The 21,949-nt window shown below is 42.6% G+C and overlaps 1 protein-coding gene across 3 annotated transcripts; it reads right to left on the bottom strand.

Moving 5' to 3' along the window:
* Positions 1-69: 69 nt before the first annotated feature.
* Positions 70-7,747, bottom strand: GPATCH4 (G-patch domain containing 4). 3 transcript variants are annotated; one of them, XM_037813781.1, is made up of 8 exons: positions 7,684-7,747; positions 4,630-4,765; positions 3,989-4,062; positions 3,795-3,887; positions 3,604-3,690; positions 1,904-1,995; positions 1,595-1,645; positions 70-1,358 (listed from the first exon to the last, which is right to left on the bottom strand). In XM_037813781.1, exons 2-8 carry the CDS (start codon positions 4,706-4,708, stop codon positions 515-517), a joined length of 1,320 nt encoding a protein of 439 aa, XP_037669709.1. In that variant the 5' UTR covers positions 4,709-4,765; positions 7,684-7,747; the 3' UTR covers positions 70-514. The 3 variants fall into 3 exon arrangements, with proteins under 3 accessions (XP_037669709.1, XP_037669716.1, XP_037669724.1); XM_037813788.1 differs by lacking the exon at positions 7,684-7,747 and adding an exon at positions 7,421-7,481; XM_037813796.1 differs by lacking the exon at positions 7,684-7,747 and adding an exon at positions 6,554-6,577.
* Positions 7,748-21,949: the final 14,202 nt, after the last annotated feature.

Here is a 21,949-nt window from a genome sequence, read left to right as displayed (position 1 = left end):
TTTGTATTCAGGCCCTGCTCTTAAGAGACCCAGAATGGTAATAGAGAGGTCAGTCAGGACTTAGATATATAGGCTAGAAACACACGCTGATGTTTATTCAATTATCTGGTATAGGAACTGGCAACCTGTGGGCTGAATTCAGCCCATAGATCTAAATTTGTATGTTTTCTTTAGCCTGCATAATATTTAAAAATCAGAACATTTCACATAAGTATATTTCCAGCTTCTCTTAGCAGAGGTGACCCTTCAATGGGTTTCTGTGTTCCTGTTCCCCATGACCCCCAGCACTCCTTGCCCTTTAGCTGCCTGGGTCCTGTAGGTACTTGAGTTCATAGTCTCTGGGATAGAAGCTGCAAAGGGGACTGCACCTGCTCCCCCATTCTCCTCTCGACAGACTGGTGCTCCAGAGCTCACTTTCCTCCTTGGGAGGGACTCCTCACTGAAAGGAGGTCAGAAGAACTGCATCTTCCCAGGTCTCTAAGATTCCAGCTCCTGAAAAGGAATTGATTGAGCTTCAGTCTCTCCTCTGTTTCTTTTGAGCTCTCTGGCCAGTGTTGACTCCAGCTCTTTCCTCCTCTGGTTGCTGCTGCCTCCTTTTCTTAGCTCTGCTGCTGAGGCCAATGTTTGTTTCCCTAGTCCTGCCATCCACTACAGTCTCCTCCTCTCCTTCATCCTTTACATCTAAGGCCTCATCTCGATGCTGCTGTCTTTTCTTCTTGCTTTTCCTGCTTCTCAGGTCACTGCATGCTCTGCTCTTTGCTTCCCTGGTACTACCATCTACAACAGCCTCCTTAACTTCTTTGTCCTGTATTGTCAAGTTCTCTTCCTCATGCTGCCACCTCTTCTTAGTTCTGCTGCATGGATCTTTGGATGCTCTGCTCTCCACCCACTCTGTCCTGATACCACCTGCAGCCTCCTTACCACCTCCTCTTTTATCTAAGACTTCCACCTCCTCCTCATGCTGCTGCCTCTTCTTTTTTTTCCTGAGGGGCTGATCATTTTGTTCTCTGCTCTTCAATTCCCCAAGAATTCCTGCATCATCTTCCTCCTCACTGCCCACAGTTCCCTCTCTCTCATTTGAGACCTTTTCTTCCTGATGTCGCTTTTTCTTTTTCTTGGTTTTCCTGATGCTCTGGTCAGTGTGTTCTGGATACTTTTCTTCCTCATTCCTTTCAGTTACTGCAGTGACTTCCTCCTCTTTTTGCTTCCTTTTCTTTTTCTTTTTTTTGGAGGGCTTATTCTCAGACTGTGGTTGAGGGTTCCCAGGGTCCTGGCCTTTGAGATGAGCCAGGAAGGCCTGCTCCTGGGCTTCCAGCCGAGCAAGCTTGGCCTTCATGGTGATCCCAAGACGGGCAGCCCTAAAATAGATAGGGCCCAAGTCAGTGCAAGGATATCAGGAGAAACGGGCCTAATCCTTGGCACTGCAGGGAAAGTTGAGGGATGGGGGGAGCTGCTTCATCTTTAGGCAAGAGATGGGTAGATAGTAGGAATGATGTCCCTGAGATGAAAAGAATCAAGACAATGGCACAGGCCTCAAGGGTGGGCTTGGGGTGGGGAGAAAAGAAGGGAGCCCAAGGAACCGACCACTACTTACTTATGTGCTGTTCGCCCCTCGCAGGCTTGGAGCAGCATCTCGTCAGTCAGACTGAGGGCAGGGGGATATCAGAAGTTACCAACAGATCTGGTAGGAAGGCTGGACCTCTCCTCCCCTCTAAAAGCATTCCTTCAACACTGAGTTCTTGTTCAGGACCTGGCACTTTTCTAGGTGCCAGAGATACAAAAATTAGTACAACGCAGTTCCCTTCCCCAAGCAACCCATCATCAAGCATTAGTCTTGGTCCTCTCTCTTGAGATCTAAGGGCAGCTCCTCCCACATGCCCCCACTACAAAAATGAAGTCTCACATTTTGGGGGTCATGGGCCCCTGATTGTCATCATCACTGCAGCTTTCCGAGTCCTTGTCTGGCTTCTCCCCGCCTGAAGTCAGTGTAGCTGTCTAGAAGGAGGGATCATGGGAATAGCAAGGCCCACTCAATACCATTATCCCTGTTCCCTTATGGAAGCCCCCCAGGAATTCCTAGCCATAGGCACAAATGTGCCAGCCTCCAGCATTATTCCTTATAGCCCCGCAGTGTACCATCCTGCATACTCTGGCTTGGGCAGAAGGTGGGCTCTAGCTGCTGAGAAGGGGAGCAGCCCTAGCCTCCCTCACTCACAGCTGGCTGGTGGGCAGAACGAGGAAGTGGAGGAAGTGCTCTGGGAAGAGGCAGTGGTTGAACTCTTACCCTCAAGGGAGGGCTCTGGGTCATCAGGTCTCCCTGGTGGGACAAGTACCGTCTGATGGTCACCCCTTGGTGCTGGTAACTAATGAATTAAGATGGCACCCCACTCCTCACCCCCCCACCCCATACCTACTGAAGTACCTTTACTTAACCAGATTTATTTGAGAACCTACTATGGGCCAAGAGGGATACAGAGTGGAAAAAAAGGGAGATGAAACCTACATGTGGGGGAGAGCGTAGCAAAATATAGGAAATTATGATGGAAGTATGGCCTGTGTTAGAGGAAGGGCACCTAACTCAGACTTCAGGATTTGGTGAAGGGTTTCTAAAAGTAACTGACATGTAAGCTGCACTCTGGAAGACAAGAAAAAATAAGCAGGTAAAGGGAGAAGAGTGTTCCAGGCAGAGGGAACAGCATGTGCAAAAACCTGAAGGTGAAAGAGCAGGGTACCTTCAAAGAAAAGAAACACTCCATCTGGCAAAGTGTAAATAAAGATCCTAGAGAGAAGTGGCAAGAGAAGAGACTGGAAACGAAGGCAGGGACCAGGCATGAAGGGCCATGTAAGCCATGCTAATAAATTGGACTCAATTGTTGTCAAAGAGGAGTTAGTGACACAATGAAATTCGTGTTTTAGAACACACTGGACGCTTTGTGGAGAATGGGGTAGGGAATGAAACTAGAGGTAAAAGGTGTAGTTAGGAGGCTGTTAAAGAAATTAGATAGGAGATGATGGCCTGTACTGGGGTAGTAGATGACAGAGAAATGGGAAAGTTTTGCTAGTTAACACATAAAGCCCTTAACACATAATAAATGATCTTTAAGTGTTATCTCCCTTCTCTTGGTGTAGTGTGTCAGCAGAGGATAGTAGAAAGTGGAGTCTGAAGACCTGGGTTCTCTGTAGTCCTATCTGCCATTGCTAACCAGCTGTGGGTTCTTCAGCAAGTCACTTTACCCCTTGTGGCCTCATCTGCAAAATAAGGAGGATGGACCAGATAATCTCTCAGAATCCTCTGGCTTCTAAGTCCTTTGAATTGAAGAACTCCCCTCAAATCTGACAACTCCTGACCCATGGGACTGTGCCCCACCTCCCACTGCCTAGTGCTAACCCCTCAGCAGATCAGTGGAACCTGAAGACCTCAATTCTTGCTGAGGACAGTCTAAGTGAGCAACAGCAAGGCAGTCACAAGATCCTACTATATTACGACAGTCCTGAGAATAGGTAGGGTACACAAGGCAATTGTTCAGGCCCTAGGGGAGACCAGGGAAGGAAAAAAGGATGGACCCTCTCACCCCAGCCCCCACCCCACCCTCCCTCTAATACCTTCACAAACTTCTGATACAGCAAGTTGGGCTTGGGACGGTTCTGATTGGTGGTCTCCTTAGAACGGTGTCTTATTTGAACTCCATCCTGAAGGGAAGTATCAATGAGGAGGAGACATGCCATGTCGCCTTCATTCCCACATGTCCCTGGCCCTCATGTTTCATGTGCTCATGTCGTCTTAGAGCTCATACCTGCCCAGTTTCCACTATCAAGTTGGCTGCAGTCTTGTTGAAGAGCTCATTCCACCAGTGGTTTGTGAACTCCTTGGCAGGGTCATGTCCCACCTGCCCAGGAAAGAATATGAACTCTGAGCAGCTGTCCCACCTGCCCTCAATGGTCCCCCTCTCCCAACCATGTGGACCTCCCATAGCTTGCCCTGTCTTACCCCATGAGTATCCTGCTTCAGTGTCACCCTGATGGCCTGGGTGATACCATTCTCCTTCCGGCCCAGGCCTTTGCCTGTAGAAGACAGTCAGTGACTTGGCTCATTCTGCTGCCTGCTCTGAAGCTCACAAGGCAACCCCCACCCCCACCCCCACGTTCCACTCCTTGCCACTCCATACGCCTAGTATGGAAGCATACTTTGTCCCTTCCAGAAGCCCTCCCAGGTCCATTCGTTCTAGCTCTGCTCCATGCACTCCATGAAATTTGTATTTTAGAACACTTTAAATGCTTTGTAGAGAATGGACTGTTTAGGGTGGGGAATGAGACTAGAGGTGAAAAGTGTGGTTAGAAGGCTGTCTCTTCCTTCATAACTCTTTGAGGAAAAAGGCTGTCTCTTCCTCCCTCTCAAAGTCCTCCCAACCCCTTCTTTCTCACTATCCACTGTCAAATTTCTGCCATTTCTCACTTTTCTGGAAAAGTCAAATTTTTTTCTGCAAATTTCCCTTTAAACTAGCTTTTCTTCCTCCACTTGGGTGAACTACATGGGGGTGATCCCAAAATGATGCTTGGGTCTGGTTTCTCCCCTGGGCAAAGGGTTGGCAGGGAGTTGGGGGGATGCAAAAGGAGCCCTGTGGGAATTACCTTGAGTCCATCCATGCTTTAGCAGCTGCTCCTCAGCAAACTTCAACCCACGACTCTTGACTTCTGGGGTGACGCTCATGGTAAGAAAAGAGTGCCTCTCCTCAGGCTCTCACCAGAGAAGAGGTCACTATCATACCTTTAAGAGGAAAGGAAGAAGTGCCCAAATCATCCATCAACTCCATCCTGACTGCTCTTATAAGAATTCTTTTCTGAGCCCTGGGGAGAGGCAGGAGGCCTGGTCCTTGGGGAGCACCCTGTCTGATCATAGAGAGGCCAACATCAATTCATCAAGAAGTCAAAGATGATTAAGGTTACTAATACCTAAATTTATGGAGAACTCACCATATGCCAGGCTGCGCTAAAGGTTTTATATGGATTATTTAATTTAGTCACCCCAGCTCATTCAGGAAGATATTATGATCCCTATTTTATAAATGAGGACTTGTTCAAGGTCACACAGCTAATGTATGTGGAATTCAAACCCAGGCAGCTTGTCTGCACAGTCCACATTCTTTACCACTACATAATAACAGTTCCCAAAGTATATTAATATATAAAACAAAGCTATGAGGTGTCTCCTAACCTGAGTTATAAAATAATGGTACTTAAAAGAGCCCATATCCTATACCCATGCCCCAGCATTTACACTGGCCTCTCAGTGTGGGGGCTAGACACCTATCCCCCCCTTTCACCGTCTCAGTCTTTTTGAAGATCCTCTTTTGCAACTGTCCAGCTCGGGAAGGGCACTTATTGAGCATATAATGCATAACAGGCAGCTTACACATACTATCATATTGTCTCATTTATCCTGACAGCACTATGAGATAGATCTTATCCTTATTTTACAAATGAGGAAAACAAGGACTGGGTTTCTTGCTTGAGTTCATACAGCTAGTAAGAGTTGGAGCTGGAATACAAGCCCAAGTTGTCTAAGTCCAAAGTCATTTCTCTTTCTATCATATCACCAACTAGTTGCATTTCTTTACAGTCCCTCATGTGTTCCTCCTTTTAGACCCAGAATGACATCATCCAACCAAATCAATGTCATACCAACCAAATTTGGTATGACACCATCCTAGCAAATTTGTCTCCAAAAGGGTTAGACAGCCTATTACACAAGACATTGAAAACAAACTATCAATGTTGACTTGACTGACTACAGTCAATTTGCACTAACATCTGTAGACATTTCATTTATTAGAGGTGTTGAGAGCAATTTTTTAAGGCTGATTAAAGCACTAGTGGAATAATTCTGTAGCCTCCCAAAGTGACAACTTTGAAGGGTAAAATTTTCATTTGAGTTTGAGATCTAGTACCCATGTTTAGAAACAATACCATTACAGTCACTCCTCCTAAATATTATATATTAGGTTTAAGAATGTGACCAATCCCTTTAGCTCTGAGTAGCAAATTAAGGCTGCCTCACATTTCTGCTGTGAAGGACAATTACCTGAAAACCTGACTGATACCTTGAGAGTCCCAACAGAAAAGGATGGGGTGAAGAAATGGCTCTATCTTGCTTCTCAATACTATAAGAGAAGTGAAATTCAAACACAGAGGCCTTTAAAGCCATCTGAAAACTCTGCCTTCTTTCAGAAGACATCTCTGATCTTTCAACCCCCAGATTTCAAAAATAACAATTATCCCTAATGCTTACTGCATATTTACTCGATGCCAGCCTATTGTTAATCGCTTCACATGGATTATCTCATTTAATCTTTCCAACAACCCTATTAGGAGGTATTATCATCCGTAATTTACAAATGAGGAACTAGGCACTGAGAAGTTAAGTTACTTGTCCAAATCAAACAGCTAACAAGTGGTGGGGGTGGGGGGAGGGGTCCAGGATTGGTACTCAGACAATCTTAATTACCAGTTTAAGATTCTCTTAACAGCTGTTCATGCTTTCTGCTATGAGACTCACCATAGCCTGTCCCTATACGTCCTAGAGGCCAGAAACGGGCTTTATTGCCCAAGCCCAGTGCACTTCATGGAGCGTCAGAATAGAGACGGCATTCAGTCGTATCTATTGAACTGAATGACACATGGGTGGGAATCACTTGAATGGGCTTAAAGAAGGGACTAGGTCCCGGGCTGTGAGCTGCAGTCTCTGTGAAGGCGTCGAGCTCATTTAGAGGCACTGAAATCTGGTCCAATCAACCTGTGTTTTCTGGAGAGTGGCCCAGGGCCACTCGTCTTACAGCCGTCCTAAAGAGCCGGCTGCCGTTTCCCTAAGCCTCCTTCTTGAGGTCTGAATTTCAGCACTCCCGCCGCAGTTCTCCTTGGGCAAGACTATTTCCCTGCCCTCACTTTTTTTTTTTTTTTTTTTTTTTTTTTTTAAATCATCATTTTATTGAGATATATTCACATACCACGCAGTCATACAAAACAAATTGTACTTTCGATTGTTTACAGTACCATTACATAGTTGTACATTCATCACCTAAATCAATCCCTGACACCTTCATTAGCACACACACAAAAATAACAAGAATAATAATTAGAGTGAAAAAGAGCAATTGAAGTAAAAAAGAACACTGGGTACCTTTGTCTGTCTGTTTCCCTCCCCTACTTTTCTACACATCCATCCATAAACTAGACAAAGTGGTGTTTGGTCCTTATGGCTTTCCCAATCCCATTGTCACCCCTCATAAGCTACATTTTTATACAACTGTCTTCGAGATTCATGGGTTCTGGGTTGTAGTTTGATAGTTTCAGGTATCCACCACCAGCTACCCCAATTCTTTAGAACCTAAAAAGGGTTGTCTAAAGTGTGCATAAGAGTGCCCACCAGAGTGACCTCTCGGCTCCTTTTGGAATCTCTCTGCCACTGAAGCTTATTTCATTTCCTTTCACATCCCCCTTTTGGTCAAGAAGATGTTCTCCGTCCCACGGTGCCAGGTCTACATTCCTCCCTGGGAGTCATATTCCACGTTGCCAGGGAGATTCACTTCCCTGGGTGTCTGATCCCACGTAGGGGGGAGGCCTGCCCTCACTTTTGCTCCTGAGCCCGGGCTCCACCTGCCACTGTTCCGAGGGACAGAAGCTCCTTACCGTCATTGCACTGTCCCCTCCGCGGAAAACATGTGCCAGATCTGACTTGTGCGCCGCCTCTTCCCGGAAACGTCGCTTTGGTTCTTCTAGGCTGTCGAAACCATAGAGATGCCCGAGAGTAACAAGGTCCCGGTCCTCCCAGGAAAAATTGCATTGTGGAGACCGATTTACCGCTATGGTTGCCGGAGATTCTTGTGGTGTTCTACTGGCTTCCTCCCTGCAGATCCTGAGAGACCAAGGGATTTCAGTCCATACTGGCCCTCGCAGAATCCCGAGAACAGCTTTGGTTCCGACACTCGGCTAGTACAGGGCACAAATATGAGGTAGGAAAACTGGGAGAAGCACAGAAAGTGACTTTAGAGACTCGTGGAGGCAAAGAAGGATGTGGCAGGCACCTCTGCGGTGATTTTGCGAAGACGGATCCTCAGCCTGCGGGAACAGTTATATATAAAAACCTGGAGGCTAGAGATTTCAGTAGGTTCATCAAAAACTTTTTGACTCACTACTGTGAGGCAGGATCTGTGCCTTTGGCACTGAGGATACAAAGATGCATAAGGCATGAGCCCTGACTTAGGAGGGCACCCAGTGTAGCCAGGGAAAGTTGGGACCTTGAGGGGGACTGGGAGGAGACGGAGGGTGGGGCATGGAGAGGGATGCAGGATCCTGGAATGTATGCCAGGCTGAGTAGCATAGACCTGCCTTGTAGCTATAAGGAACTGTTGAGCAGGGAAGGAAAAGCAGATGTTGCCAAGAAACCAGTAAGAGAGGCTGCACCTGCCTCCACCCCCAGAAGTGGTGCCTGGGTTTCACTCATCCACCCTTCCCAATCAATGTCCCAGAACTTAAAACCTGAAAAAAGGATCCCTCATCCTGCCCCCCATACCAAAATTTCTGTTCATTTGGGGCTCCCTTGAAACTTCCAAAGGAAAAAATCATCATTCACAGTAAAACATTAATGTCACAATTGCTCGCTATGTCATACCCCATGAACCCCATAAGATTTTTTTTCCATAAAATTTACTTTAAAATATGCGACTTTGTTAAACTATGCCACTGTGAGCAGAATACTCTAAAGAATGTATCTTGGTTACTGAAATGTTAGATGCTTGCGGAAGGGGATGTGAGTGAGATACTTCAAAGTACTCTTTAGAAAGGTTAGGTTCAACAGACAAATATCTGGTGAATGAAATCAGATCTGAGCCTTTCCCTCTCCGCCACTAATTGTGTGACCTTGAACAAGTCACTTCTCATACCTAAGGACACCCTTTCTCTGGTCTGAAAATTAGGGTATTGGACTAGTTCAATCATTTTACAAATGTGGTTTTATTGTGGTGTTTCAGGGGCCACGGAGAAAATTACAGAGCTTCAATTTCCACCCCCACCCACGCTTCCTATCTCTTCTACCTCTTCTATTTCTTTTATATTTTATTATATGTAATGTGTAATATTATAATATGATATATTTATATACTTTATATTGCGGTCATAAAAGAGGTTTGAACACTCCTGAATGGGGTAACCTTAAGGGCTCGTTCTAGCCTAGAATTTTTTTAATGCAATTTTATTGAGATATATTCATATACCATACAAACTATATGAAGTGTACAATCACTGGCTCACAGTATCATCACATAGTTGTGCATACATGATCAAATTTAGAACATTTTCATTACTCCAGAAAAGAAATAAAAAGAAAAAAGAAAACCCAAATCCTCCCATACCCCTTATCCTGCCCTGTCATTGACTTATAGTATTGGTGTGGTACATTTGTTACTGTTGTTGAAAGAGTATTAAAATAGTACTGTACTCTTTCTATAAAATTTTATTTTTTATAATAAATTATTTTTAAAAAATTATTTTTATAATAAATTTTATTTTATCTAAAATAGTTAACTATAGTCCATGGTTTGCAATAGGTACATTTCCCCCATAGACCCCTCTATTATTAACTCCTTGTAATAGTGCCATACGTTTGCTCTAGTTCATGAAAGAATTTTTTTATATTTGTGCAGTTAATCACGGACATTGTCCACCACAAGATTCACTGTGTTATACATTCCTCCAACTTTCCTTCTGGTGACATACATGACTCTAAACTTTCTCCTTCCACCACATTCACACACCAATCAGCACTGTTAATTATTCTCACAATAACATGCTACCATCACCTCTGTCAATTTCCAAATATTTAAGTTCAACCTGCACATATTAAGCAACCGCTCCCCATTTTTTAGCCTCATTCTATATCCTGGTAACCTATTTTCTATATTTTATGTCTGTAAGTTTACGTATAATAATTAGCTCATATTAGTGAGGTCATACAATATTTTTCCCTTTGGTGTCTGACTTATTTCACTTAACCTAATGTCCTTGAAGTTCATCTATTTTGTCGGGTGCTTCAAGACTTCATTCCTTATTGATGAATAATATTCCGTTGTATGTATACACCACATTTTGTTTATTCATTGATCTGTTGATGGATACTTGGGTTTTTTGCATCTTTTGGCAATTGTGATTAATGCTGCTGTGAACATCAATGTGCAAATATCTGTTCACGTCCCTACTTTCAGATCTTCTGGGTGTGTCCCAAGTAGCAAGATTGCTGGGTCATAATCAGCCGAGAATTTTTGTGTGCAACACTTCATAGGTCACTTCAAAAACCAAGTAGCTGTTTTTTTTTGACCCAAGATTCCTAGTCTGGCCTAAGACATTGAGCTCCCTGCTCTGCCTGACTTATTCATTCAACAAACATTTATTAAGGAATCTCCTATAGACTAGGGGCTAGAGGTATGAAAATATCCAGCCCTTGTACTTTCAGGGCTTCCAGTCTTGTGGGGATGTGAACATGTTACTAGGCATTTATAACACTGAGTGGTAAGGGCTATGTAAGATCAGGAAAAGGTGCTGTGAGGGTAAGATAAGAGGTATTTGACCCAGTCTGGGGCCCTAGAGGGCTTCCCAAAGGAACCGCCAAACTGCACACCTTTGCCTTCGGGCTGTGTGGGATTGCAAAAGAAGAGAAATGGGCCTCAAGGAGTTTGTAGTTAGATGGGGCCTCATGCCTCATCACAAGAGGTGAAGTGAACACCCTTACAAGAGAACAAGAATACATGAATATTTCTAAGGAAATTATCTGTAATGTAAACATAGCAAAATATATAGAGATGTTTACTACAGCAATATTTTAAAATGGAAAAATTGGAAAGAACCTAAATATCCTGTAACAGGATAATGACTAAATAAATTATTATACAACCACACAACACATTAATATGTAACCTTAAAAATGATGTTAAAGAATTCTTAATAACTTGGTGAAATATCTCTGATAAAATTGAAATGGAAAAAAGCAGATAAAAAGAATAGTACCTACAGTAGAAGCTCATCTGTTAAAAGAATCCATAGGCAATAGCACCAAAAAGAATAAAATACTTAGGTTTAAGCTTAGCAGAAGAAGTACAAGACTCATATGGTCTGTCCTAGTTTGCTAATGCTGCAGAATGCAAAACACCAGAGATGGATAGGCTTTTATAAAACGGGGGTTTATTTCACTACACAGTTACAGTCTTAAGGCCACAAAGCGTCCAAGGTAACTACCTCAGCAATCGGGTACCTTCACCGGAGGATGGCCAATGGCGTCTGGAAAACCTCTGTTAGCTGGGAAGGCAGCTGGCGTCTGCTCCAAAGCTCCGGCCTCAAAACGGCTTTCTCCCAGGATATTCCTCTCTAGCAAGCTTGCTCCTCTTCAAAACATCACTCCCAGCTGCACTCAGTTTCCTCTCTCCGAGTCAGCTCATTTATATAGCGCCACTGATCAAGGCCCACCCTGAATGGGCGGGGCCACGCCTCCATGGGAACATCTCATCAGAATCATTACCTACAGCTGGGTGGGGCACACTCCAAGCAAATCCAACCAGCACCAAAACTTCTGCCCCACAAAACCACAAAGATAATGGCATTTGGGGGACACAATACATTCAAACCAGCACATGGTCAAAACTACAAAACATCATTGAAAAAAAAATTAAAGAAGACCTGAATAAATGGAAAGACATCTATGTTCATGGATTTGAAAACTTAATATTGTTAAGATAGCAGTACTCTTCAGATTGACCTACAAATTCAATCTTCATCAAAATCCCAGCTGGCTCTTTTGTGTAAATTGACAAGTTGATCCTAAAATTCATATGGGAATGCGAGGGACCCAGAACAACCAAAAAAATCTTGAAAAAGAAGAATAAAGTTGGAGGACTCACACTTTCCAATTTAAAAACTTACTAAAAAGCTACAATAATCACGACTGTGTGGTACAGGTGTAAGGATAAACACATCAGTAGAACAGAATGGAGAGTCCAAAAATAAACCCACACATCTATGGCCAACTGATTTTCAACAAGAGTGATCTAGAAGATTGCATTGTGTCCCCCCAAGAAAGATATGTTGAAATCCTAACCCCTGGCACCTGCAAATATGACCTTATTTGGAAATGGGGTCTTTGCAGACGTAATCAAGTTGAGGTCATAATGGATTAGCATGGGCCCTAAATCCAATGACTGATGCCCTTAAAAAGAGGAGGAGATTTGGAGATACACAGAGACACAGAGGGAGAAAGGCCATATGACAAAGGATGCAGAGACTGGTGTAATGCAGCTACAAACCCAGGAATGCCAAGAATTGCCAGGAGCCAGTAGAAGCTATGAAGAAGCAAGGAATGATTTTTCGCTAGAGACTTCAGAGGGTGCATAGCCTGCTGACACCTTGATTCCTTGATTTTAGACTTCTAGCCTCCAGAATGATGAGAGATAAGTTTCTGCTGTTTTAAGCCACTCAGTTTGTAGTAAGTTGTTAAAGCAGCCCTAGGAAGCTAACACAGGTGCCAAGACAATTCAGTGGGGAAAAGAACAGTCTTTTCATCAAATGGTGCTGGAACGACAGGATAGCTACATGCAAAAGATTGAAGTTGTACCCCTACCTCACACCATGTACAAAAATCAACATAAACTTTATGCCAAACTATGAACAGCAAAAGAAAAAATAGATAAATTGAGTGTCTTCAAAATTAAAAACTTTTGTGCATCAGAGGATATTGTCAAGAAAGTGAAAAGACAAACTACAGAATGGAAGAAACTATTTGGAAACCATATACAAGTGTACTTCATTTATTATGCTTTGCAGATATTGTGTTTCTTACAGTTTGAAAGTCTGTGGCAACCCTGTGTTGAGCAAATCTATCAGCACCATTTTTCTGACAACATGTTCTCACTTCATGTCTCTGTCACATTTTGGTATTTCTTACAATATTTCAAACTTTTTCATCATTATTGTATCTGTTATGGTGATCTGTGATCTTTGATGTTACTGTTGTGATTGTTTTGGGCACCATGAACTGTGCCCATATAAGATGGCAAACTTAACCAATAAATGTGTGTGTGTTCTGACTGCTACGCTGATCAGACATTTCCCATCTCTCTCCCTCTCTTTGGGTCTCCTTATTCCTTGAGACACAACAATATTGGAATTAGGTCAATTAATAACCCTACAATAGCCTCTAAGTATTCAAATGAAGAGACGAGTCGCATGCCTCTCACTTTAAATCAAAAGCTAGAAATGATAAGCTTAGTGAAGAAGGCATGTTGAAAGCTGAGATAGCTGAAAGCTAGGCCTCTTGCACCAGTTAGCCAAGTTGTGAATGCAAAAGAAAATTCTTGAAGGAAATTATAAGTGCCACTCCAGTGAACACATGAATGATAAGAAACCAAAATAGCCTTATTGCTTATATTGAGAAAGTTTTAGTGGTCTGGAGAGAAGATCAAACCAGCCACAATATTCTCTTAGGCCAAAGCCTAATCCAGAGGAAGCCCCTTACTCTCTTCTAGTCTATGAAAGCTGAGAGAAGTGAGCAAGCTGCAGAAGACAGGTTTGAAGCTAGCAGAGGTTGATTCAGGAGGTTTAAGGAAGGAAGCTATCTCCATAACATAAAAATGCAAGGTAAACAGCAAATGCTGTTGTAGAAGCTGCAGCAAGTTATCTAGATCTAGCAAAGGTAGTTGATGAAGATGGCTACACTGAAAGACAAATTTTCAATGTAGATGAAACAGCCTTCTATTGGAAGATGCCATGTAGGACTTTCAAACTACAGAGGAGAAGTCAATGCCTGGCTTCAAAACTTCAAAGGACAAGCTGACTCTTTTGTTAGGGGCTGATGCAGCTGGTAACTAAGTTGAAGTCAGTGCTTATTTGCCATACCAAAAATCCTAGGGCCCTTAAAAATTACGCTAAATCTGCTCTGCCTTTGCTCTGCAAATGGAACAACAAAACCTGGATGACAGTCCATATTTACAATGTGGTTTGCTAAATATTTTAAACCCATGGTTGAGATCTACAGTTCAGAAAAAAAGATTCTTTTCAATATATTGCTGCTCATTGACAATGTACCTGGTCACCCAGAGCTGTGATCGAGATGTACAAGATTAATGTTGTTTTCATGTCTGCGAACACAACATCTATTCTGCAGCCTATGGATCAGGAGGAATTTTGACTTTCAAGTCTTATTATTTAAGAAATACATTTTATAAGGCTATAGCTGCCATAGATAGTGATTCCTCTGATGGATCTGGGTAAAGTAAGTTGAAAACCTTTTGGAAAGGATTCACCTTTCTTGATGCCATTAAGAACATAAGTAATTTATGGGAGGAGGTCAAAATATCAACATTAACGTGAAGACTTTGATTCCAACCCTCATGGAAGACATTGAGGGGCTCAAAACTTCAGTGGAGGAAGTAAGTGCAGATGTGGTGGAAATAATAAGAACTAGAATTAGAACTGAACTGCTGCAATCTCATGATAACTAACACTTGAATGGATGAGGAGTTGCTTCTTATGGATGAGCAAAGAAAGTGATTTCTTGAGATGGAATATATTCCTAGTGAAGGTGCAGTGAACATTGTTGAAATAACAACAAAGGATATAGATTATTACATATACCTAGTTGATAAGGCAGTGGCAGGATTGGAGAGAATTGACTCCAATTTTCAAAGTTCTACTGTAGGTAAAACACTATCAAACAGCATTGCATGCTACAGAGAAATCTTTTGTGAAAGGAAGAGTCAACTGATGTGGCAAACTTCAGTGTTGTCTTATTTTAAGAAATTGCCTCACAACTGTTGAAAGAGCTGAAAAAGAATTCAGACTTTAATTAGAGATATGAATGAAGAGGATCTAGTTAGGACTAAGGCAAATCAGGTCCAAGGGTAAAGGATGATACTGAATGGGTTTTAAACCTGCAACTTATGTGTGAGACCTGGGGAGGAGATGTTTATCTGGTGCAGGATTTATATTTTATGCAGCACTCTAGATAATTTAACTTATATAATCAGTTTGTTTGAACACCATAGGTACATGGAGCTTTGAATGGGAAGTGGGATTTGGTGAGTTTGTACAGGCTGGGGTGAAATCCCGACACATCCCAGAGTGATGTGGGCAGAAAGTATAAGCGTATTTGCGGTGCCCCCTGAGGAGCTGGGGAGAAATGTGGAGGTGTTGGACTTCCCCACCTGGGCCATTGCTGATTTTCCTGCAAACATTGAGGACTGCCAATTTGGTGGGCCAAGCCCCTTGTGAGGCTAGCTTTCCCCTGTGAGGCTAGTTGCTGCAAGGGAGAGGCTAGGCCCACTTATAATTATGCCTACGAGTCCACCCCAGAGAGCCTCTTTGTTGCTCAGATGTGGTGCCCTCTCTCACTAAGCCCACTCAGTAGGTGAACTTGCTGCCCTCCCCCTCTACCTGAGACGTGACTCCCAGGGGTGTGAATCCCTCTGGCAATGCAGGAAATGAGTCCTGGAGATGAGTCTGGACCCAGCACTGTGTGATTGAGAGGATCTTATTGACCAAGAGGGGAAAGAGAGATGAAGCAAAATAAGGTTCCAGTGGCTGAGAGATTTCAAATGGAGTCGAGAGATCACTCTGGAGGGTATTCTTGTGCACTGTGTAGATATCACCTTTTAGTCTTTGGTGTGTTGGAATGGCTAGGGGGAAATACCTGAAACTGTCAAACTGCAACCCTTTGACCTCGATTCTTGAAGACGATTGTATAACTAGGTAGCTTGCACAATATGACTGTGTGATTGTGAAAAACTTGTGGCTCACACTCCCTTTATCCAGTCTATGGACAGATGAGTAGAAAAGTGGGGACAAAAATTAGATGAAGAATAGGATGGGTTAGAGGGGGTGGAAAGAGTTAGGGTTCTTTTTTGCTTTTATTTTTATTTTGGAGTAGGGAAAATTTTCAAAAATTGATTCTGGTGATGAATGCACAACTGTATGATGGTGCTGTGAATAACTGTACACTGTGGGGTATGTGAATATATCTCAATTAAACAGTATTTTGAAAAGTAAATGAACAATGGGGGGAGGAGGGGAAAGGGATGTTTTGGATGTTCTTTTTTATTTTAATTTTTATTTTACTTTTTGGAGTAATGAAAGCATTCAAAGTTTGATTGTGGTGATGAAAGCACAACTATATGACAATACTGTGAATATCTGATTGTACACTTTGAGTGACTATATGTTCTGTAATTATATCTCAAAATAAAATTGCAATTAAAAAAAAAAAGAAATCGCCTCAGCCACCCCAACCTTCATCAACCACCACCCTGATCAGTCAGCAGCCACCAATATCGAGTCAAGACCTTCTACCTGCAAAAAGATTACAGTGGACTGAAGACTCAGATGGTGGGGTTAGCAATTTTTAGCAACAAAGTATTTTTTTCTGAAATCATCTTGTCTATTTACTTGATTTTTGTCTGCCCCCCCGCCATGTTCAATGAAAGAAGAAACCCTGCTGTCTTTTTTCCCAATGTACCCTCCGAACAGGGCCAAGCACAGAGCAGAAAGATGTTCCATAAGTATTTAGTGAATGAAGGAGGCCACGCCACGGTGGGGGGGGTGGGGAGGAGGGCTTTCACTTTTTACTTTTTTTTTTTTACTTTGCACACATTGGTATTTTAAAGTTTTGAGATGAGTATGCATTATTTTTGAAAAAAACAAACAAAAGTCTTTTTTCTTCTTCTTGAAAAGAATAAAAAAGATGCTAAGTAACAATGCAGAGGACTCTTTGTTCAGCAAATTGTCTTGGTTTAGACAAGACTTCAACTGAAAGCAATTACTTCTCAGTACCCAATGGGGTCTGTGAGGCCCAGAGAGGGGCAGAGCATTGCCCAAGTCCACACAGCACTGAGCAAGCCAGGCTGGAACCCCAAGTATTTTTAAATTAAGGTATGTACATTGTTTTTTAAAGACATAATGCTATTGCACACTTAATAGACTACAGTATAGTGTAAAAATAATTTTTATATGCACTGGGAAACAAACAAATCACATGCCTCACTTTATTGTGATATATGCTTTATTGCAGTGGTCTGGAACCCCACCCACAGTATCTCCAAAGTATGCCTATATCTGATAAGGGTTTAGTATCTAGAATATATAAGGAGCTCCTATAACTCAACAACAAAAAAGACAAACAACCTAATTTAAAAATGGGCAAAGGAATTTTCTCCAAAGAAGAAATACAATGGCCAATAAGCACATGACAGGTGTTCAACATCAATAGCCATTAGAAAAATGTAAATCAAAACCACAATGAGATACTACTTCACACCCACCAGAATGGCTATTCTTTTTTAAAAGGAAAATAACAAGTGTTGGTGATGATACAGGCAAATACGAATCTTCATGTATATATGTTGTTGGTGGAAGTGTAAAATGGTGTGGCCATTGTGGAAAATAGTTTGGCAGTCATGTATAGAATTACCATATGACCTGGCAATTCCACATCTAGGTTTATACACCAAAGAATTGAAAGTAGGGACTCAAACAGATATTTGTACACTAATTCTCACAACAGCAATATCCACAGCAGCCAAAGATGGAAGCAACCCAAGTGTCCATCAGCAGATAAATGGATAAACAAAATGTGGTATTCAGCTGTAAAAGGAAATGAAATTCTGATACATACTACAATATGGATAAACCTTGAAAACATTATGCTAAGTGAAAGATGCCAGACACAAAAAGCCAAATATTCCATATGTAATGTCCAGAATAGGCAAATCCATAGAGACAGAAAGTAGATTATTGGTTGCCATATTAGTGGTGAGAGGGAAATGGGAAGTGGCTGCTAATGGGTATAGGGGTTTTTCAGGGGTGATTAAAATATTCTGGAATTAGGTGGTGGTTATGGTTATGAGATTTTGTGAATATACTAAAAAAACATTGAATTGTATACTTTAAAAGGATGAATTTTGTGCATATGATTTATATCTTAAAAAAAAAAACTACATAGGAACACTAAAATAACAAAGGAACACCAACATATTATAAGTAGCCATCCTTAGGTGAAGGGATGACGAGTGTTTCCCTTCTTTATACCTTTTCCCTGCACTTAAAATTGTCTGTAATTAACATATTTCATCAGGAAAAATAATGTAAAAATAGCAAATAGATACAAATTACAGTTCTTCAGTGTGAGGGACTTGGCAAAGAGGTGACAAGAAATACGTTCAGCAACAGGGAAAACCTTCTGGAAGGAGTGAATGTGGCCCTTGGGATTACTACCTCTTGGGTTCCTTCCAAAATTTCTGGAGCAGGTTTAAATCCTAAAAATTGAGAGATTGATTTATTCTATTTTTTTCTACTTTTTCTCATTCTGGAATCTGAATGCACCATGTTATAAAAATCACACCATGTCTGTAAATCCCTGTGGTTCAGAAACTAGCATGTCACTTCCCTTCCTCCTTTTCTCTCTGAAGAATGAAGCGTAGCTACTTATTCTGTCAGTGAAATCTGAGACCGAGGGAAGAGAAATTAGCTTGTGGTTCCAACTACAATTGTGGGATTTTTAAAAGGTTATATAACACTATACAAATATTAGCAATGTTTACCTAATAGAATATTATTTACTTTTTTTTCTGCTGATAAAAGAAGGTGTGTCTGTGTCTCACAAGGGTTTTTCTTAGATTGAGACTGTTTTCCAAATTTTCAGCCTAGGCAATCTCTGTCTGTCCTACTTCACAGTTTGAGTTCATGATAAAAATATTGCAATCCGTTGTATGCAGTGTTTTACTGTTTAAAAACCATTTTCATAAACATTACCACCTTTGAACCTTAACCGTAATTCCTGGCTGTATGTAATTGCCCCTATTTATAGAGAAGTAACTTGAGGATCAGACATCACAGAGAAAGTGGAGAGGACGGCGGTCTCAGAACTAAGACAGCTGTTCTCTGATGCCATCTAGTGTGGGTTCGATTTAACAAACGTTTATTTCTCTTTGAAGCCCCGCTGTCATCCGCCCTTTGGTGCCATCATTCTCTGCAATCTGTTTCAAGAGCTCTCTCTGAGTCTTGTATCACTGTCCCTTTAGCTCTTGTCTCAGCCTTTCTCTAGCCTTAAAGGCTCCATCTTTAAAGGGGCTTAAAAACCCAGTGTGTGCAGAAGCTGGTTGTGCTGCGGGGTAAACGGATGCCACGGAGGGAGGTGGGGTCTAACAGGGCCGTCTTTCCTGGGTAGCCCATGCTGCCCCTTCTAGAGGACTGCAGGTTTCAAGGGAGCAGACGCACCCGTTTGGATTCGGTTTTAAAAATGTTTTTAAGTGAAATATATCTAGATAAATCTGTGGAAATGCTGTGGAAACAGTCCCTCAGCGTCGGCGCAGCGGTGCGGCGGGCAGCCCTGATGGCCAAGGCGGTCCCGGCGGCCCCGAGGCCCACGAGGCCCAGAGGGAGGGGGCTGCTGCCGCCTGCGCGCTCCGCGGGTCCAGGAGGCACCGGTGGGGTTCACCTTCGTGGTGCATTTCCTGTGTCCTTCATTTTCAGATGAAGACACTGAAGCAAAGAAAGGGTAGGTTGTCTGTAGTTATCCAGTGAGTAGATAGTTAGTAGGTAGGTAAGGCTCATAGTTATCCCCAGACTGTCAAGTTCCAGAGCCCGTGGGACTTAATCATGCCACACTGCCTTTTTGTTAAGCTTGCAGAAACGGGAAGAAAACGTCAATTTTATTTGTTTAGTAAACATTTTCTGCGTGCCTATTACATGCCAGGTGAGAAAGCTGTTAAGTCTCTTTTATTAAGGAAAGCTTCCCAGAAGAAGCACAAATGGGGGTAAGAAAGTGTCTTTGATGTTGCCAGTGGAGCTAAGGAGCTGTAGCAAGTAGTGGCCCACTGGAGCAGCAGCCAAGAAAGTTACCTTTCTTCACATCAGAAGGTACCAGAGAGGACTTTTGCCTCTCAGTGTCCACTGCTGGTCCATACCAGGCACTGACCAGGCACTGGAGATACAAAGTGGGCCTGCTTTCAAGGAGTTTTAGCCCAGCTATAAGTCATGCTACAATTCTGCCAGTGGATCTGCTATTAGAGGGAAGGGTGCTAGTGTGTTGCCTTCAAAGTTGAGAAGTGTAAAAACACCAATTCCCAAAATTATTGTTAACTCGTATCCAATTTTTATTTAGCTCATTAATGAGGGAACCAGCAAGAAGACAAAAGAGCTGGCTTGAAATATGTTTGAGAAACAAGGATTTATGTAGTTGATGAGAAAGAGAATGTCCAAATAAGATGACTAATTTAGACATGAGACTGGTCAACTTTCTAGGACCATAAAACCCAAACACCTTTGTGGTTAACTTCTTTACTGGTCAATAAAACTCTATTATTTAATAAATTTCTGCAGGTTAACCTCTAACCATACAGGACTGTAAATGTCTGCATCTTTGTCATTTGTAGATTGTTCATCGAATACGCTGTGACAACAGTTACATTCCCTTGGAGAGTCAGATGAGTGTCAAGCAGGCTTATTATAAAATGCTCTAGCATGATAACACACAAAAAATCAAACTATCCTCACTTTACCTTTTTCCAAGTTTAGCAGAGTTATTCTTTCACGGAAGGGAAGAACGCATGTGGCTTTGGATGTAAGCTGCCTGGGTTACTTAGTAAACGTGTGATCTTGAACAGGTTATTAGCCCTCTGTGGACTTAATTTCTTCATCCATAAAATGGGAATAGTAATGCTGTGATAGTATTTACTTCTCCCATGTGAGAAAATGTGGAGCTATACAGTGAGGGTTGCTTTTTTAAATTATTCAAATTCTGGTCTGAGAATGGTTGATAAGTACTTGCACATCTTACTTCTGGAATAAGTTTGACCAATGAATGAAAGACTAAGAGTGAGAGACTGTGCAAGCTAAATCAGACCCCTCCTGGACTGACCAGGATGAAAATAAAAGCAGAGATTTGAGAGAGCATGCTCTGAGGCCTGGGGGAATGAGATGGATATGAGAAAATGAGGAGCCAGGATCTCAAGATGTTTGCAGGGGTAGTTGAACAAAAATATAGTTTAAATGGTCCATGTACACATAGCAGTGGGCTGGCTATTAGAAACAGAAGGATGGGTTATATGATTACTAATAAGTAAACATAATTGTTAAACCTTAGTGACCATGAAAACAGCTTCTCTGCACGTTCCACCATTTTACTTTACCCTCATCTACCTCAGAGAGGCAGAATGGGTATTCTCCCACTAAACTAAGAACATTGTAAGTTCAGGAACTGTATTTACTTCTGCTCCCCCCCCCCCCCACACACACACAGTTCTCTGCACAGAAAATAGTTCTAATGGAATTGTGCTCCCATCACACTGATGAGCAAATGGGCCCGGGGGTGAGGTCCTGCCCAAGATGACACAGTTGTGGCAGAACTCTAACTAGAACCCAAGTTCCCTGCCCTCTAATATATGCTTTCTCCTGCCCATGGCTGTGAAAGTTTGTATTGCAGAGCTCTGCCTGGTGCGCCTGGAGAAGGTTTCTCTCCAGGTGGTGTGTACATCTGTAGCCAGGAGCAGAGGCAAGCTGAGTGGCCCAAATAAAGCAGAATGCTGAGGTCATATTGCTGCCCTTGGGCTCTAAGGGAAAGGCCAAGGAGAACCAGGACTTCTAATGCCTTGTCTCCTCTCCGGCAGCTCTTCTGGCTTCCAGAGCAGCCTGCTCCAGAAGGAGAAACACCCCTCTGCCTCCCCACTCCCCCCACCTTCCCCATAGAGCTGGTTGTGATGAGGATAACATGACACCCTCATCCGCTTCCTTCAAGACATTCCAGAGCCAGGAAGCAGCTGTCCGTGGAGCCAGCCAGCTCCTCCCTCTGGACATCTTCAGTTCTAACTCATAGGTCTGATCAATCCGACGTGGGCACAGTGAGGCCCACTTGTCAAGAGCCCCAGAT

Source organism: Choloepus didactylus, chromosome 2 (genome assembly GCF_015220235.1).
Source record: "Choloepus didactylus isolate mChoDid1 chromosome 2, mChoDid1.pri, whole genome shotgun sequence".
NCBI classification, from domain to species: domain Eukaryota; kingdom Metazoa; phylum Chordata; class Mammalia; order Pilosa; family Megalonychidae; genus Choloepus; species Choloepus didactylus.
The sequence above is the reverse complement of the archived record's forward strand: the minus strand, read 5'-3'. Positions and strand labels throughout refer to the sequence as shown.

Coding starts and splice junctions, on each gene's coding strand:
- GPATCH4 (XM_037813781.1), bottom strand. CDS start 4,708: ATGAGCGTCACCCCAGAAGTCAAGAGTCGTGGGTTGAAGTTTGCTGAG. Junction 3,888..3,988: donor TGAAGCAGGATACTCATGGG/GTAAGACAGGGC, acceptor TTTCCTGGGCAG/GTGGGACATGACCCTGCCAA. Junction 1,646..1,903: donor GGGCCCATGACCCCCAAAAT/GTGAGACTTCAT, acceptor CCCTGCCCTCAG/TCTGACTGACGAGATGCTGC.